General features: G+C 41.8%; 1 protein-coding gene across 2 annotated transcripts in view; it reads right to left on the bottom strand.

The window, feature by feature from the left end:
* Positions 1-1,857: 1,857 nt before the first annotated feature.
* robo1 (roundabout, axon guidance receptor, homolog 1 (Drosophila)) overlaps positions 1,858-19,912 on the bottom strand; it is a 124,897-nt gene continuing 106,842 nt past the window's right edge. The window contains exons 18-30 of one of the 2 annotated variants that reach the window (XM_068316888.1): positions 19,371-19,571; positions 16,860-16,886; positions 15,739-15,781; positions 13,888-14,042; positions 11,408-11,794; positions 10,592-10,708; positions 9,280-9,424; positions 8,504-8,734; positions 7,264-7,757; positions 7,026-7,187; positions 3,741-4,016; positions 3,464-3,657; positions 1,858-3,087 (exon numbers count right to left, since the gene is read on the bottom strand). In XM_068316888.1, the coding sequence (XP_068172989.1) occupies positions 3,073-3,087; positions 3,464-3,657; positions 3,741-4,016; positions 7,026-7,187; positions 7,264-7,757; positions 8,504-8,734; positions 9,280-9,424; positions 10,592-10,708; positions 11,408-11,794; positions 13,888-14,042; positions 15,739-15,781; positions 16,860-16,886; positions 19,371-19,571 (2,447 nt within the window). In that variant the 3' untranslated portion in view covers positions 1,858-3,072. The remainder of the gene's footprint in view (positions 3,088-3,463; positions 3,658-3,740; positions 4,017-7,025; positions 7,188-7,263; positions 7,758-8,503; positions 8,735-9,279; positions 9,425-10,591; positions 10,709-11,407; positions 11,795-13,887; positions 14,043-15,738; positions 15,782-16,859; positions 16,887-19,370; positions 19,572-19,912) is intronic. The other variant, XM_068316889.1, reaches the window with a different exon arrangement.

A 19,912-nucleotide genomic window follows, 5' to 3' on the forward strand; every position in this document is an offset into this window, starting at 1 on the left:
AGGCCAGGTTATTGCCTGTGTAAGAACAAGCAGTCTGCGAGTAAGATTTAATAAACTGGAACAAATGTTCTTTGGTCTCTGATTAGGACAAGTCACCATAGAGAGTTGCTCTGTGGTGACGCAGCTCTTCTGATTGTCTGAATACATTGTTTTGCCTAGTCAGGAGCTATCAGAGAAGGGGGTGATAAGAAATTTTCTGTTATGTAACCTCATTGAGACCTCTTTACACCTAAGTGAAAGCAATCTCAGCCTGTCAATTTGAATACAATCCCTCCTCTGTTGGTTTAAGCTTCACTGTACGGCTTCCAATGTCTATACTGAATGGCATGTGATGGTGATGCTGTGATGAATGGAGAACACTAATGGAATTGGCATTAGGTAATACATTTGAACGGATAGACAGAACAGAAATAGCTGTTCAGCCAGTGAGGCAAGGATATTGATGGCTCACTCCTTAATTGTGTTGTTAAAGAACATTGTGTCCTTTGGGTGATGACTTCACATTAGAATGCAATAGACGCATTGACATTGAGGTTTATTTTGATGCTTGTCAATTATGAGTTTAATAAATTTGTCAATAAAATACATTTAACTTTTACGAACAGTACTGCCACACATTTTGTAGTTAATGTCATAAACGGAATCCTTCGAAAGTTAAACCTGATTTTCATGACAATGATTTTGCTGAGAACTGAAGAAAAATTCTTGTGAATTTTGAAAAAGGTCTGTTTTGACATAACATTGTGTGTTGGGGACATTTTTTGTCCACATAGTTCAATAAAAATGGTTGGAAACGTTGCAGTTCACATTGCAGGGCAGTACTTGATGGTATAACTTCTCAAAGTTAACACCAGAGAATAAGCTCACAGAGTTGGTGAAGCAAAGAATCCACATTATATGTGTTAAAGTCAATACATTCTGCATCACAAACTGAACAGACATTCCAACATTTTTGCTGCTTTTCTACATTTCTCCTCCAGAAAGTTTGTAACTTTGAAGTAAAGAAAACGAGGTAATTCATAACAATGCCTTGCAGTGGTTGATGATGGTGACTGGATAATACTGGAAGAGGTACATGATGAATCAATGGTCTGCACCCTACGTGTGTGTGATTGCGGTTGCATGTGCTGCCACCTGCCTCAACGTCCAATGAATGAAGGCCGGCAGAGCAGGCAGATGTATTTCTGTTCAAGCAGGTCATTACGGATGTATCTGTATTCCTTTTCCACATGTGCAACCTATTATATACTGTAGTGACTGATATTCATGGAACAGAGTAAAGCATATGAACATACCTATACTCAAAGTACATGAGAGCCCATATGAGGTCATTTCATTCAACCCATAACACTGTGGATTGTAAATTCTAGTTGTAGTGTTGCTCAATAAGTCTGTCATTTACTGTTTTTGGTATAAAGAAAAAAAATAGAAATTGTTATATTAGGAAAGTAGGAAAGTACTGCATGTGAGACGTGTTGGTTTTGGCCTTTCTTTGTGATTTGTTAGTTTATGGTCTGTTTAACTTTCAGACTTGCATTACTTTACATTACTTATTTTTATACTTTACCTCTCCAAGGACTTGTTGTCATTAATCTTAAAAAAAATTATTCCAGTCGAAATCAGATAGATCACCAGGGTGCAGCACATGTGACACATGTTGAGGCAGTGCTTGGATCAAAATTTCGAGCAGGAATATTAAAAACTTTTCTAAATTCTAAATAAACTGTGACCTAAAATAAATTTCTGAAAATATTTGAGACCATTGCCTTGTCACAACCCAGAATGGAGATATTGATAGGCCAGGACGAATGAAACACAAGTGAAATATTGACAAATGACCATAGGCATGGTTGTAGTTTGAACAGTTTTATTCATATTTTTTTAAGTTTTTACTTTTTTGCTTTACGAAACAAATGTTTGCAGATGTCCTATGAATAAACAACAGCACCTTTTCTCCATAAAAAACACAGGGGTCTGTCACCCCCGTTTTATCATGAAAAGAGACTTCTTGTCCATTTCCAACCTCTCCACATCCCCAAAGTGACTCTTATTTCCTGTATTTGACATTTGTTTAAGTGCATTTGTAGACAACAACACCATTTTGATTAATGTGCAATAGCTGAGTTTATGGTCATGCCAAAAGATATTTACATTGCAGCTATGAATCACATTAACTGTCTTTCATCACTTGAGCTATAGTCAGAAGCGGAGAGGGAGACAATCACAATGCAAGGAGTCTCCTTTCAAGTACAGCCTTCGTAAACAGCAACCTTTACCTACATCATTATCATCAAGATTAACTTTGTCATACCTGTTTTCCTCCAGTAAGACAAAAAGGTTAATAGATAGAATGGTTTAAAATAAAGTTTAGTGATTGTGCTTTTAAAACCAAAGTAAAACATATAACAAACATTGACGACAACACAAAACATAACAGTGCATTACAAAAAACACAAAAAGAATTTTTAAAAAAAATCCAAAAGTGGCACTTTCTTGGGGCAGCTAAATAATATAGCAATTTACAACGTGGATGGAAATGATAAAATAATTATATTTACTGGCATAATAAAATTAGAATTCGCAAAATAAAAAAAGGAAGACAAATTTGAGGTACCACAATGGATAAAACAAGAAGACATCATGTTTACAAGTATATTTACAGACTGTCCAGCCCCTCTGCTTGCAGCTATTTTACTACAGTAACTTCTGACTGTATGGGCTCCCAGATCTTGTCAAGGCAAGCCAAGTCATGTCAATGTCTGGAGCAGGAGTTCACTCCATATTGCATTGGAATTAAACATAAATATACTACTGCGTATTTTGTCTTGAATGCACCATTCTTTTATCTTTAGACACTTGATTTTTTTTAATGGAAAAAGAAAACGATAAGTTAAAAAAAACAAAAACAACAGCATTGGTCTGTTTTCCAGATGTAAAGAAACACTACTGATGTAACGTATGATGGCAGTCAACATGATGGTGAAATACTGAGATATTTAAAATTGTGAGAGAAATAATGGCGCTCCACTCTTGGAAAAATCAGGACAGGCGTGTGTTTTCCTCTTCTGTTCTTCAGCTTTCTACCATCTGGGTGAATATAGAAAGAAATTTAAAAAAGAGGTTGGTTTGAATCTGTCTTCCATAACAAGAGGTACACTGATATCATACAGAAACATTTGCATTAATATATTTGCCAGTGAGAACGTAATGAGACAGTTTACAAGATGTCAGAAATGTTTTTTGTTATGTTCAGCTGAAAGTACCAAGAAGTTGATTAATTATCTTGCTTAGGAAGCTACAGAGGACAACTCCTACTAAATATGAGCATTTACTGCTAAGGATCTGTGTCAGAACTAAACAAGAAAGTTATTAGCCCCTGTATTGTTTTAGATTTCTATTTGAGCACTATGATATAAACTCTAGGTGGTATATTCATGTTGACATTTAGCCTGTGTCCTTGTACCTCTAACTCTTCATCTCCTGGTTGGAAGGCCCCCGTGGTGTTGAAGCCCATGTCTACCGGGTTCCTACGACCTCCCTCTCCTCTCCGCCGCCCTCCCGAGCCCCTGGATGACATGGAGCTGGATGAGCTGGGGTCTCTGGGACTGTTGACTATAGGGAACTGTGGTCGGCTATAGGGCAGAATATCCTCTGAATCTGGGAGCAGAGAAAGATTGAGGGGATTGAGACAAAAAAAAAATCAGAAACACTAAACGTGAACGGCTCCCTATTACACTTACCTGCGTGCTGACGGGCTTTGTTGGTCATGCTACCCCCGTGTTTATTCCCTTTCCCTCCGTGAGCAGTCTTTTGTCGCTCCTGAACCTCTTTGCGTTCAGACGAGCTGGTCCTGGGGTCCGAGCCCTCTCGGGGACGATGGCTCCCCGCTCCTCCTCTCTTATCTCGACCCTCACCCGGTTTGGGGGATATCACTCCCCGGCCCTCCAGGGCTGCCTTGGCGGGATGTGTAGGTGACTTAAGCACGGCTGGAGGTGGGATAGGCGGAGGTGGGAGATCTGAAGAATAAACACAGGAAGTATGAACATGTTGACTACCAGTGATTCCACAACGGCGAGGGACAAGACTCTGTGTACTCTTTAAACTTTAGTGTGTATCATCTGTCACACAGTTGTTGCACACCTTCAAGGTGATACACAAACACAGCTGCAGTGTGCGTACAAACACTCACATCTTTACACATGGCAGCGCCAAATGAAAACTCCTCTGTACAGAAAGTAAACAGAGGAGACAACATTAGAGATACAGAATGTGGCCAGATAGTTATGAGATTAGAACGAGAAGCCGGGAGGAGGAAGAGGGGAGTGTGATGGTCAGCAGCTGGCTCTCCGACCCGCTCGACTTCCCCTGTCGATGAATCAATGTTGTTTGTCCTTGAGCCATTTTTCATAAGAGAGCAGCCAGTGGGCTACCTCGTCTCTCACACATCACACAGCAATCCAAACAAAACGATGAGAGAAAAGCCTTGTCTGCCTGTGATCAATGGCTTTTCATCTTATAATCAGTTCCTGACCTAAAGGAAGGTTCTTATCATCAGATGGACATATAATAATAATAATAGGGAATATATGACCAAAAAAACAAGCTCATACACTATAATTGTATCCGGATAGCTACCTTATACCTATTATGGTAAGAATCAACAATTTTATTAGGTTTTTTTCAAAATAGCTGAAGCTCTGTCTTTGCAGTGTCTTTTTGGTGGAATCAGGCTTCAATACACTCTTGATTATCGTCTACCTTCATCCACTCCTCCTGAATACAAAATTGGGCCAGTCAATATCATAGTGCGGGGAAGCGTCTGCACACTTTTTTTTTTTTTTTAATATCTCTCTTGCCTCCTGAGTCCTTCCTCAGCTTGAGTCAGATCAATGCCACAGTCTGTGAGATATAGCTCACTACACAGGAGGAGCACAACCCCTGTTAGATTTATGAGGAAATATTGGCGAGGACAGAGCTCAGGTCTAAAAAGTGTCTCTGGGCTTGCCAAGGAATGTGCACGGAAGGAGCTGGTGGTTAATTAGACAGACAAGGCTGAGATAGATCAAAAGAGACAGGAAAGGGTTAAGTTCAGAGAGGAGGAAGACAAAGGCATTAAAGTCAAACGCTGTATGAATCATGGGGGAATATAACTTGGGTGTTTCCACATCCACTGTGCAAACACTAGTGAAATGACGAGGTCAAAGAGGAACATGAGGTGGGGAGAGGATGCTGGGTCCGTTGTTGTTTTGCTTCATTTTTCTGGCGTCTTTACTGCCGTCTTAACCGATGCTATTTATGTGTATTTATAGTGATGCTGCTTGGTCTCAGTCGGCGAGGGAGACATAAAACAAATTCTAGAAACACATACTACAGCATATTGCAGCAAGTGCAGCAAGCATTGTTAGTGTTTTTTTCGTCTTCCCTTTCTGTCCTTTCAATTTCATGAAAACACAATTCCCTCACCAATCACGGTCTTCCAGACCACAGACAGGGATATGCATCCTGGGTGGGGGGGAGGGGGAGGGTGGGGGCAATAACCTCCAAATGAAAAACAATCCATTCAGATCAAATTCAATCAGCAGGGGGGCTGATGGACAGACATAGATGCAGAGCTTTCAGACCGCCCCCCTCGCCGCCGCTCAGGGAAAGACTGAGGACAGTGGAGCATGGAGGAAGAGGATGGAGTGGAGAAAGATGGAGAAATCACTTCAAAGGAGGGGCAGCGGGTTAGGGAGAAGCCAGCGTATAAGGGTGATGGCAAGAGGTGGAGAAGGGGGGCTGGATTTTCTGCAGTGATATAGCTGGTCTTGCTTCCAGTGAGCTGGATATTAAATCTCCCCGCCAAGTGCTTTCAACACTCAAGGACACCTGACACTGAGAGGAGATCCAGCACTGGGATGGCACATACTCTACATAGTGGAGCAGCGAATGCATGATCAATTACAGAGAAAAAAAAAAATCATATCAGACAGGAAGCAGCCAGAAAAGATTAGGTCTTTGTTTTAAAGAATCATGCGGTAAATTGTCAACTGCTCGTTTGCTAAACAAGGTTAAACTTTCTGTTTACTACTTGTGTTTAGCCCCCCGTTTGGTTTATGCTCAGTCCCTGCAGAGTAAAAGGTGCCACTTCAGTACGAGCCAGAGCACCTGGATCAATTTCATTAGTGGCCTGAGTGGAGAGGCATCCCAGTGTCAGCACAGCCATGTCGGGCAGAGCTCCCAAGAGACGATACCCTCCTCCCCCCTCTATCCCCCAACGCAGGCCTGGCGCTCAGCCCGGCGCTCGCTCCAATATATTCAGCACCATCACAGATTGGGAGTGATGCCCTGTATGCACGTGCATAAACATACCAGAGTGGATTATTAAAGCTCTGGCTCGCAGCACATTCATACTCAATCACTTACAGACACTATAGCACAGTAAACCACACTCACTTCTTCCATATCTGCAGACGTAATAAAGGGACGGTCATTTATACAAACTGGCCATCTGTGCGGACTTGTGGGACACAGCGAACCATCTGATGCTGTTACGTATCTGTCTCTAATGTCCATCACAACTTTTTACATGCAATCAAACCAACCTGCCGATTTGGTGTTTATACTTTATTTAATATTTCCAGGGAAAATTACATTGTGATTACTAGTATTTGACTAACAACAAAACATTTACTCAAGGTCTTTAATTCTGACAATTGTTTGAATAATTGTAATTACTGTGATGTATTGCATTTATTTTCTCTGCTCTTTTTAAAGCAGGTGTACGAAACGCCTCACAGGACAAAAATACAAAATTCAAACTGACTATTTCCTTGGTAGAATTATACCTCATAAACATTATTTTTTTTCCAAAACACTACTGAATACAAACGAATTATTCAATAATTATAGTCAAATAATAAAGTTATAATAGTAATAATAAAAATCTGACTCTGTGTTCACAGTTTAATACAATCTTGTTGTTTCCTGATTTAAAGGTGAATCTTGTGTTCTATCTTTTTTTTTTTTAATTGATGTAACTCTACCTTCATTAAAGACTTCACGTCGTTGGTTCCCAGGATGCCCTGCAGGATGCTGCTTCTGCTTCTTAGGGGGCCTCCTGTGTACAGCTGCCATGCTCATGTTACTGTCCGTAGAAACAGGGCTGCCAGGACGGTGGCCTGATGGGTTTATTTGGTATTTTCGTGCTGAGAAGAGAAACAAAGTTCTTCTTTTACCCTGACTTTTTTTTCTAGAATATGAAAAAAATGTTATGAAACCTACCTGAAGCTCCTCCAACCTCGAGGCCCTGTGTAATGGGATATTTGGCCACCCGGAGGCCTGAATATTCTGCGGCTGCAGCAACCGCTTGAGCAAAGTCAGCGTCGGTGAAGAAGGATCCGTCTGATGAGCTGACAGCGCTGGACCTCCCAGAAGAGGCATTATCCTCCTCAGAAGCTGACCCCCATCCATTTATCATGGAGCCAGTCACCGAACTCTCCAGGTCACCCATGCTGGACGCTGGCGTCTGTTCAAGCCCTCGTAGCAGCAACCGCCGTGGATGCATTTGGGGATGGTGAGGGTGTGCATGGGGGTGGGTGTGGTGGTAGTGCATCTTAGCCACCTCTGCATCTGTCTCATCACCCTCCTCCTCTTCCTCCAATATATCCTCCTCCTCCATCCCATCTGTGTCCAAGGCCAATGGGCTAGTGATGTACCCATATGTGTGTGAAGGGGAAAGGGGTCGTGGAGGGGGTGGGGGGCTCACAGCATGGCACCTGCAAGAATTGGGGAAACATCCAGCATCAGGATTCCATCAAGTTTGAATAGTTTGGATGATCCGTCATTTATCATGAAAACATACAGTTGATTTTCATGGATTCCTGAACTCAAAAATGATATGTACTTCATAATAAAACCAAAACAAAACCATGAAGAAATATAAATACCAAAATGGCATGAATTTAATCATTTCTTATTTTAAAAAAAGTTTCTTCTGGGTTGTCTAATCTGAAATTCATGATGTGGTCATGCTTTGTGCCCACTCAGGTGGGTCATCATACTGACATGATCATGTAGACAAAAAAGGGAATGGTTTGCGATTCATTGTATATTTTAACAACTTTCAACTTTCTGCAAGTTGATTTTTATGCTGCAATCAAATGAACTGAAACAAATGACTCCCCTGAAGCTAAGAAATCAATCTAAAAGCGATGATAGGGCCAAAAGAGCTATAGCATGCAGACTTTGGAGTTAATGAGCTAAATCCTGGAAAACTTGTGAAGTTCAAATATTTTGGAGATTTTTCCATAAAGCTTTAAAGAACATATTTCATTTCTCCATGATATATATATATATATATATACACACACACACACACACACACACACACACACACACACACACACACACACACACACACACACACACACACACACACACACACACACACACACACACACACACACACACACACACACACACACACAGTATAACTGTGGTGCTTCACATCATGCAGCTGTACCTGCGTTCACGGTTGTCATGTGCATCCTGGAGCATAGGTTGCATTTCCTCCTGAGGCGAGGGGGTGAGAGTGGCTGTCGACTGGTGACTGTAAGATACAGCGGCGGGGGAGGAGGCTGCCCCTCGGATAGGAGGAGTGGGCCCCCTCTCCATCTCCTCTTCCTCCTCCAGCTCATCAGGCTGCAGGTACATGTGAGAGGGGGGTACAGGGCACTGCATGTCTGGGTCACAGCTAACAACAGAGAGATGGGCATCATTATTTCCACATATCATTCTCACGTAAAAAAAACAAAAAAAAACAGAAATGTTTTGCCACTGAAACCAAGAAAACATGTTGTAAATATTCATGCCATTCGTCTATCATGGTTTGACATGAGTGTAGCACTAATAGATAAAAAAAACCCTAGGGGCAGATCCTTGCAATGAATGCCAGACAGGAGAAAAGGCAGGAGAAATATATTCCTTTTTTAAACACTGTGTGTGTGTCTGTGTGTGTGTGTGTGTGTGTGTGTGTGTGTGTGTGTGTGTGTGTGTGTGTGTGTGTGTGTGTGTGTGTGTGTGTGTGTGTGAGAGAGAGACAGAGAGAGACAGAGAGAGAGAGAGAGAGAGAGAGAGAGAGAGAGACAGAGACAGAGAGAGAAAGAGAGAGAGAGAGAGAGAGAGAGAGAGAGAGAGAGAGAGAGAGAGAGAGAGAGAGAGAGAGAGAGAGAGAGAGAGAGAGAGAGAGAGAGAGAGAGAGAGAGAGAGACTTGGATTGTCATTGCAGACATATCCCACCTTTCTTCCATTGATAGAGAGTACTCCTCTGTGCTTCGACTTGGGGGTGGGTTGGCAGGGGGAGGGGGCAGAAGGTCAGCCCAATTCATTGTGCTTTGTTTGGGTAGTTTGGGGGTGCGCACTCCTTTTTTCTGACCCTGACTCCCTGCTCAAAAAAAAAGCACTCTGTCAGTCACAAGACGCCTCCAGACATACAGACGCATGTTTTCATTCTCAAAGAAAGAAAAGAATGCATACATATTTAATGCTGAAGTAATCACAAGGTAATGAGTACGAACAAGGACGGAACTGGCAGCATATAGAATGCTTTAACAAGACTTTCCCACAAAGGAATGATCATTTACACGTGAGAGTGCAAAGGCTAATGCAACCATCCACTCTATGCAAGTGTGTACATATGCCTCTTGGTTATTAAATGATGAGAAATACTGTAAAACATGGTCTTTTCCTCACAGGAATATTATCCAGTGCCAAAAGAAAAGGTGGGAAGAAAACTGTGGAACAGGATTCAATTAATACCAAACTATTAAAATTGTGAACCAATGAGCTGTGAGGTGCCGTGAGCATTAGGGGGTTTCTCCTTAATGGCTTGAACTTCAAAAGCAATATCAGAATGGATACATGGCATTAAGGTGGCAGCGTTGCATGCCGCTTACAATGTGTTATCATTTGTCCTTGTCCACCGACAGACATTGAAGCACTGATGAAAATAAGCTTCTCCATACAGGAATTAAAGTAAAGCCAATTAACAAGAAGCAATGGAAGCTTCACAAGGACAAAAAGAAAAATGAAAGACGGGAAAACAGCAGAAATAATACCAAAATACCCTTTTATCTGATTTGCTTCAAACATCCCTCAGATGATTTTGCAACTGCAGAACAAAAGCTACATTCAAATGCTTGGCACAGCCTTCGAGCCTTTGTTTGTAGGCATTGTTGTTGGTTTCCTCTTCCCTTTATATTCAGCAATTTTCCACTTTCTGAAGGCATCTCACTTTCCACCCAATTTCTCTTCAAGATAGTATGACACGGAAATTAATTAAATTAGTATTTTAAAGCATGCATTATTAGCATCTCATAGTGATTTATTGCATCCAAGTAAGACTGGGATTTTCAAATGGAGCTTGGGGGTGCATGTGATTATATGGTTCACAACAACCATTAGCATGGATAATACTTCAGCAGTTAAATTAAGGAAAAAAAAAAAAAAAAAAAAATCCCCCAAACTCCAGACGACCTAAAGAGAGAGAGTCTTTGAATGAGTCATAACCTTTGAATGCCCTTCCGAGAATGTCTCATCCCAACTGTCTCACCTGAAGTACTGCTGCTCCCTCGATCGGAGCTGTTGTAGGAGCCTCCTGTGTGGCTGTCGTGGGTCTGGTTGTAAGGGATGGTGGCTGGCATGACGCTGTCACCTGGTCTGTAGCGGTCTGATGATGGGGATAATGGAGTGGTTTTTTTGGTTAATGTGTCATCTTGCCAACTCGATAACTTTCGTTCAAATCCTCCACTTCATAATGAGCATGGAAATTAAAAGTAGCATGAAATCGCTTCACAGTGGAAACGTGAAGTGACTTTGCACTGCAGATAGTTGACAGATGTGACAAAAAGGCATGCAAGTTCATGTTTCATAATTTTCAGGTGCGTATGAGAACACATGCAACAACATCTACGTGAGCATTTCAGAACAATCATGCCAGATGTTCTTTTATCCAGTCACAACAGAGTGATGATAGTTTCATTCAAATCCTCAAGAGTTATTTTTGCCTTTCTTTTAGAAATGTGATGCCAGAGGTAAAACATCACACCTGCCTTCGTCACATAAAGACAACCTAGCAATGTAGCACTGGCCCACATTTAGCTGCAAATATTACATGATTACATGGAGGGTGGTGATGAGGGGTTATACGAATGCCACACAGACAGCTCGAAAGAAAGAGTGATGACGGCTATGTTGACTGAAAGGGAGCTAGAGAAAACCAAGGAAATACGAGCGTGACACTCCTCTACAGTGTTCCTCAGTGAGACTGATATAACTGGGACAGAAGAGAGCAGAGGGAAAAAGTGGAGGATTCATGGCTTGGAGTTACCCTCTTGAGCCAGGGCTGCTGGGAGTCCCACACACTCACCCTTGTTCAGCTTGTTTTGCTCCATGATGTTGTACTGCAGCTGGGAGCCCATGTCTTGTTTCTGCTGTTGCACCGAGGTGGGCTTCCAGCAGTGCTTTTCATTCACCTCCCCTCCAACCCCGAGTCCTCCTCCACTTCCTCCAGTTCCTCTGTCTGTGTTCATGTTGTTGCCCAGGATGGACGACTGGATGAGCTGGGTGGTGGCGTACGGCGTTGGTTGCCCCCCTGGACCCACAAAGCGGCCTTCTTTCAGGTTTGGGCTGTTAAAGGTCTTCATCTCATTGATCTTGTTGGACAAGTCAACATCTCCATAGACTCCTGACTCTGGCACAATGAGGTTGGTCTGCTTGTTTTCCATCTGGTTGCTATAATTGGCGATGCAGTCGGCTGAGGAGGGTGAGGAGGGTATTATTCAATCTTGTCTATTAAATCTCGCCTGCTGCTGATCAGCTACGCAGTCGTATGCCAGCTCAGTAATAGCTTTGGAACAATAGGGCATCATTTGATCTGATCTGTATAGCAGAAAGACTTTATTTGAGGAAAGTGCCATACATTTACATATTAACTTCAAGCTTTACAAACTGCCAGTGGAGTATTTTCATTCCTAGTTAAAGACTGTTTTGTTGGCCAAATGATGATCTAGTTTAGTACTGTGACACAGGTGGTTTTACACCTTCTCAGTCAGCCTCTTCATAATCTCACGTGACTCATTGTGGGTGTCATGTCTGTTCTTTTCCCATCTGACGGTGGGATCTGCTCATTGAGAGGGACGGAGAGACATGTCTGTATCAAAGACCTGGAATGAAGCTCACAGTAAAAGCATAGCTCCCTGACAGATCCAATTTTCACTGGCTCATAAAATATTCAAATCCTCCAGCAGATCTGAGAACCAGCCTTGCGGTAAATACCAAAGATGGCCGTAGGTGCATACTGCTCATGCCGTACATCCCGCATTTCAGCAGCAAAGAACGGCTCGTCACTTCAAAGGTTGACGTTTGGAAGCGAGCGTATGGCTTAGATAAAGGGACATTAACTCCTCTTTCTTTTCTATGCCACCTATGACCCCCTTAATGTTCACAGAGTTTAGGCTTGGCACACACACAAAGCATGCATCTGGCAAGCTCCTTAGTGTCATACAGCGGGGTGTCATGCGAAGAGAAAGGACTGCCTTTAGCCTGTTACTCCCTGTTAACATCTCTCACCATGTTAAGGTAGAGTTAAACACTTCAACCTCAGAGGAGTGATTAGCACAAAGAAAAGACTAAACTTGATGACTATATAGTCCACAAAATGAATTATTTATCCTCCAAGGAAAGGTTTTGATGTAAGGGCGAAAATATTGCATGGCAGGACAGACATTAGGCCAAACAGCAGGACAGGAATTATGGGCTGCCCTTAAAGGCACAGTCCCAAAGTGCATCATTAACAACATAAAGTGTTTCCTTACAATCTGGTCTGACTGTGTAAAACTTCAGTAAGAACTGAAAATTAATAACAGTAAGTCATCTGTCATCAAATCTGATGTTCTGGCTGTTCCCACCAGATCAGTGTGTGTGTATGTGACTGTGTGTGTGTGTGTGTGTGTGTGTGTGTGTGTGTGTGTGTGTGTGTGTGTGTGTGTGTGTGTGTGTGTGTGTGTGTGTGTGTGTGTGTGTGTGTGTGTGTGTGTGTGTGTGTGTGTGTGTGTGTGTGTGTGTGTGTGTTCACTCATTTATGTGTATGTTGCAGAGTGTAAAATCTTGTGGCTAAATTTTTTCTCTTTTAAGTTGACGACTAAATTAATCTTTAACCAATAGGCTAGCAAAGGTTTCTTTCCTGGCCTCCATCTCTTGTCTCATTCTCACATACCTCCTCTGCTTTTAGCAAAGCACACAGCACACTTACACTCACCCCCCCCCCCCCCCGCTGCCCCCCTGCTCCATCTTGTCTTTCAGGTGCACCTTCCCCTAGCTATCATTATTTTTTCTTCTCATTTCTGGCCACTGGTCTGCAGTCCGGCCTTGACCTCTTTGCGTGCTGCACATTTCTTAAATAACTGAGCACTTAGGGTAAATTACATTACTGGCTATAACAACAGTATGGAAATAAGCAAAGCAATTCGATTAGCAACAGCATAGAGCCATAAGCCCCTCTCAGTGTACTCCTTTTATTTCCTTCCTAAAACAGCTCTACTTTAACCTCAGATAAATCAAACACACATGCGCGCGCACACACACACACACACACACACACACACACACACACACACACACACACACTTCAGGTTTTACTTGTGGACCTAGAGAAAGGAGAGATATACAGAACAACTCTCTAGAGAGCTAACCCAGATATCAGATTTTACTTCCTTTTGAATTGCAGATTCCCTCAGCTCCTACATTACTCATCTCTACAGTTATATTTTTCAAGGCCTGCGTCGCTGTGTCTGTAGGTTGTGTTTATTTTGGTTGCTGCCTACATACGGCCGTGCCGACACTACGTACCTGGACGGCTGTATGTTGCCAAGTTGCTGTCGCTGTTGCCATTGCCTGCAGTGCAGCAGTTGATGCTGCAGTCGTTGTGGTTGGAGCAGGAGTTGGGCCATGTGTCAGCCAGCCAGGGCTGGGTGGCAGACTCCCCAATGTTTAGCAAACCAGGCCTTAAAAATGGAACAAAATTGGTCAGTGAAAGAACGAGACTGAGTCAACACCTTAATGACATTTATGTGAATTAATGAATGAATGATAGACCCATCATGAATGTGTGCATGCATACAAACACACAAAGTGGAGTACACGCCTAGAACACAGTAGAAAAACAGCCGTCTAAATGAATTGTGTGAGCTTGACTTGTTCACCACCAATGCTGCTATCACTGAGCCTGGTGAGCAATGGTGAGCTGCCTGGATTGGACAGCCAGAAAAAATTCCCTCCCAATGTTATGAAATGTGCATTTTCAACGTTCAGTGAGACACAAACACTGTGCGCCTCGCCTCCATAGTGTCGAAAAACATCTCTGTCAATTTAATTTTTTTTTTCATCTGTTGTATAAGTATGAGAGAAGAAAAGAACTTATGCAGACCAGTTCCTATCATTCCTTGACCGTCAATCTCCTCCTCTCATCTATGTCTTGCTCCTGTTTTCTTAACTTAAATACATCAATACAATATCCTTTGTTTAGCATGATTCTACTCTGCAACATGTCCTGAGGGTAAACACTGAGTACAAAAGGAAAAGAGAAAAAATGACCTCCTTTGCTTGTGGAATGAATCAATCTAGCATACTAACAGAATGTGGCGCTCCACCAGGGCCATACATTGTTTCACAATTCAAATCTCCATAGAACGACTCCCCGTTTGCATATCCCAACATTGAATTAGCATTGAATTACTTCTCCTTGTTCCCTCTCAAATGGCTCATTCTTGGATTCATTTTGGGTGATGAACACATTTGTCTTGTACAGCCAAACACAATCCCACAATAGCTCCTCAATCACCCGGTAGTTATATGTTGATATTGAAAGGCCATTGTCTTTGTGCATAGCTGACACAGCCAAGCTGTATTCAGGACTCAATCACAGAACTGGATAATAAAATGAATATGGATTTACTGCTGAAGTCTCAAGGCTAACTATTCATTAATACATGGCAATACATACAAGTGTATGCCTGTAGTCTGAATTGTATATTCTGCACTGTCAGTAAAGAGGAGGCATGTATTGAATACTTAATTCTTTCATTCCCAGATTGTTTTTGGGATCAATAAAGTATCTCCATCTATTGTCTCCATTTTAGTATTTATATGAAAAGATAAACCTTTATTCATTCCACAGTGGGGTAATTTCCAAGCCAAACATCATCCAGTGACTGCACAAATTATCGCTGGAAAGTTGATGTTGTGTTTATCAAGCTTTATTCAACATAGTCTCACTATTTGTGCACACTGCTTCATTCCATAACACCAAGAGGTGTGGCACTCCTGCGCCGCATGCACATGCAGCTTCCTCATGGTCTGGGGATGCAGTTATGGCACAGCCTTGTGGTTGCTTGTGGCTCATCACCATAGAGGATAAAGATGGGCTCCTGGTAGACTGTATGGGGCTTTGTTCCTGTCATCATAACCCACTTAATGCACCTCCTTACCCCTTCTCTGCTCTCAGTTGTTAAGAAAGTAACAGCACTCCCCCTAGTGGTTGTTTACAAAAAGTACACTTGCAGAACCAAACTTGTCCACTCAAGGAAGTTTGATATACAGTACCGTCATATTTAGAATCAAATTGTGGTCACCCTGTAATTTCCCAAAAATGTTATTAATATTTGAAATTATTCATAAAATAATACATAAGCAAGCAATTACCTTCCAGCACTGCTAACGCCTTCCCCGCCTCTCTGGTATGCCACTGAAAAATGAGAAATGACAGTTTCAGATATGATTTCTGTGTGTGTGTGTGTGTGTGTGTGTGTGTGTGTGTGTGTGTGTGTGTGTGTGTGTGTGTGTGTGTGTGTGTGTGTGTGTGTGTGTGTGTGTGTGCATGTGTTGTGTATGTGTACTGAATAAACACACAGTAAAAACACTATGAAATGGAAAATTAAGAAGCTTCTGCATGTTTGAGGTCTCAAATGCTGCAATGTGCACACTATGGAAGTGCCAGTGTGTGATGAGAATATAAGTTCCCAACTTTTATTATCACATCTGAGAGGAGAAAATAGAGAAAAGGGGTGTAGACAGGACTTCAGATGTGTAAACGTCTTTACACAGGATTTATTGGTCTTGCAAGATTTGTAGCAGATCACGAAGCAGTCTTGCAAATGCAAAAATTGTGCTATACCTGATTGAAAGCCTCAAGGCAACAGAAACAATACTTCAGACGTGACCTCTGCACAGACAGGATCTGGCAGCGTAACCGCAAACACAAACTGTTCGGTACTATCTGTCTCACATCAGTTATCGCACTGAGCGTTATACCCCTGACACGCCTCGAGAGGACAAAGAACTTCAGGTGGATGAAAGTTCAGATGTGAAAGAAAAAAAGGCAAAAGCAAATCTGCAGATGAGGAAAGATGGAGTGAAAACTTTTGTATCTGTAACTTCAGTTCACAGATAACCTTTTGAGCTCAGCTGCTACTTGCCTCATCTAATTGGTGTTTTGGAGCAATGGTGGTGTGCCACTGTGTTAAATCACACCTGAGGTTGCCAGCAGCCTTTTGATCAAGTTACCACTAGTTTTAGCAGATTCTCATTGCTTGGCCTTCATGGTGACATTCTGACATGAACAAAACATTTGGTGGAGCACTCGTTTCATGGATGGACGACACCAAAGATATGATCCTTTGACTTTTCTACCCATCTATTAGAACCATTGCTTTTTTCGATTTCAAATGAAAAGGTAGAACATTCATGTACGGTTCAGTAAATGAATAAACTTGATATGTCACTTTCATAGAGCAGAGGAAAAGAGAAAAAAAATCTGAGCTCACCTGTTGGTGTGAAAGTAAAGGATGGCACTGTTGGGGCAGAGAGAATGAAAATCCAGTTATTACTTTTGAACTAGCGTCTATAATCTATTCCAATGGTATAATTTCTACACTTCATTACCAGCTACATTCTGTTTAAATACACAAAGGTGTTTTGGCCAGCATTCACATGCTACTCATCTTTGGTTCCCACAGACATCCCTGTTTTCCAACAGTGGCAAATGAATATTAAGCAACTGGTTCAAATCATTCCCCAGTCTGTCAGAAGCCTGCTGGGTGGAGGTCACACAAAAGCCATATATCTGTTGCTATCACCCACACAGCTAAGCTACTCACAGTTTGGAATGAAAAGGGCTCTTGTGCAAAACAGCCTTCTGTAGGCAGATCATTATATAATTGTTGGTGTAGTCTGTGTTTATCTTTAATAAATAAAATGTATTTTCTTTGTTCTTACCCTCTTTGAACAGTGATGAATACTACTTTAATCATTGATGCTGAGGGATTATTCATTTCTTATGTGCCATGATCACCTCATGCAAAACTCCCTTCAGTATGCTCAAACAAGTCTGAACATTTGAGTAGTCCGACAGCTTTTATTTGTTGGTTGGATGCCTTTGAAAGGGAGATGTTGTAACACCCAGAGTGCAAACTGTCAGTGACAAATTTAATGCATAAATCTGTTTTTTATTCTCAAAAAATAAACAAAAACAGTCACTTATGTTCAATCTTGGGCCATAAGAAGATGAAGTGTTATCAAGATTTTTTAGTGACTGGTAATTTGGTTACTGCAGTCTCAGGTTTTTAGATTATTTATTTGGATTATTTCAGTTACTCTATGTTTTTGCAGTTTCTGAAAACTGGCACAATAACTTTTATAAGAGAGCATTTTTTTATTTTAAATGATATATGTTGAGATAAGAAGCACAATGATGTAATGATTGCAAGAAAAAAAAGCGTCAGGATTCTTTCCTCTCTTTATTTTTTGAGTTTATACAAGGTCTTTTGTGTTGTGTCAGAGACAACACTTGCATACACTGTTTTGTACAGATTCGCCTATGCACAAGTGTCAATTCAACCTATTTCATCCTGAGCGCAGGCTGTTGCTTCATGTGGTTGCAATTATACTCTTTTCAAGACATTCTTGGTTACCAGTCTCAACAAAGACCGTGGCCTCTTATGGTCTAGGAGCACGAAGAGAAGGAGGGGAAGAATGTCTGCCTACGGTGCCCCTTGAGACGTTTTGTAAGTTTTTGCAACTAAAAATCATGATACAGAATTAAAAATAATAAATATAACAGATCGCAACCTCAGCCCACGTCGCTGTCTGTGCAGCAAGGCTACAGGTCATTGCTGCACAACGTTACTGATCTCTATTAGAATAATGCCGCCAAATATTACTTGTTTCGATTATAATAATATTTACTGTTTTTTTTTCTTTAGTAGACTTATATTGCAGTCAATGTCCTCACAAGGCAGCACTAACTCTAACACATGAGCATTAATTTGTTATGGACTGAAATACAGAGAGGATTTTCAAAATAATATTAACCTTTATGAAAAGGCACGAATCATAGATGACGTATGGCGGCTCAATGATAACTGTCACTCACTTTGACGTGACTGCAGTTTATTCAGAACCTGGATAGTTGATGTTGGTGAGTGACAGCCACAGTTTAGCAGCAGGTAAGTCAGCAGCACATTGTCTGAAGGTTGAAGGTTGCCTCTCCTCTCACCCCAGCAGATAGCACTAAAGCTGAGCCCAGGTAGCAGCTGCACAGCCCAAGGCCAAGTATTAATTCAGCCCGCACATAAATGCGACTCAGACAATGGCTAATAGGCCTCTGTACACTCAGCCACTCTGACCAGAAGTCTGGCATGTCGTGAACTCCCGGGCCAGATTGCAATCCTCTGTTTATGATGAAGCTGCTCTAAGGAAATCTTTTTCAAAACATGATAAGTTGACACTATTAACAGAGTCCGCTTTACATTCTGCTCCTAAATGGACTGAAACCATCCTTTCTAAAAGGACAGCAGGAGGATCTCCATAATAAAAAGGGAGTATGTCAAGGCTTTCTCCATTTCCCATCACTGTCAGAAGGGAGTTGCTAAAAGCGGAGCTATTGGACCTCAAAATGTACTTCACCGAAACCACTCTTCACACACTCCTGAAGAATTGGTGTGGCAGAAGTATGAAAAAGAAATAAAGAGAACTCTCAGCATGACCACAAATCACATTTTAAAGTACTCAACATTCAATAAAAAATCACCTAGGGTGTTCTACAAAAGATCTTTTGTGAATCATGGTTTCATGAGTGGGACATTGGCACTGTTTGGGATGAGAAAGATTTAGTAGATTGGCTCGAAGCAGAAACAAAGTTAGTACCACAACGATAAATACTACTCTGTGTTTCCTCAACAAACTCTGTGTGAAAACCTCTCACCTCAAAACCGCACTGTAAATAAGACTCTCAAATTCCTGTCATTGTTCAAGTGTGTCGTTCCAAATGTACTGACCTTTGCGTATGCCTGCATAGCTGCTGGACAGGCCGTTCCTTTTCTTACGGTGTCTGTACAACCAGATGCTGAACACCATGAGGATGATCCAGCAGGCTGCTCCTATGCCAGCGATGAAGGCCGGCTGCTTGACCACATCTGAGATCTGCTGGGACAGGGGGTTTTCTGAGCTCACGGATTCTGTCATTCGCCCGGATGCATCTGATGGGGAATTATTGGAAGAGATGCCAGAGCAGGAAGGACAAAGTTATATTTGGTGGTGAGAAATTGAGTTGAATGGATAAGAATATGTCAGCAGCGAGGACAGGAGGAATGGGACTATTATTTAAAACCTCAAAGTCAAACCAAGTGGAAAGCCTGAACACTGAAAATATATCTAAAAAAATGGATTCATCCTGCTTCATAAATGTGAGCGTTCCTCTTTCGCGAGATGCACAAAAGATTCTTCATCTCAGCAGGAGTGTATGAGGCCGCTTTGTGGAAATGGAGCCATTTCTCTCTATTATTCAAAAGACTTTTGTGGCAAATCCCATCCAACAATG

The sequence above is a fragment of the Antennarius striatus genome, chromosome 6 (genome assembly GCF_040054535.1).
Source record: "Antennarius striatus isolate MH-2024 chromosome 6, ASM4005453v1, whole genome shotgun sequence".
Classification (NCBI taxonomy): Eukaryota; Metazoa; Chordata; class Actinopteri; order Lophiiformes; family Antennariidae; genus Antennarius; species Antennarius striatus.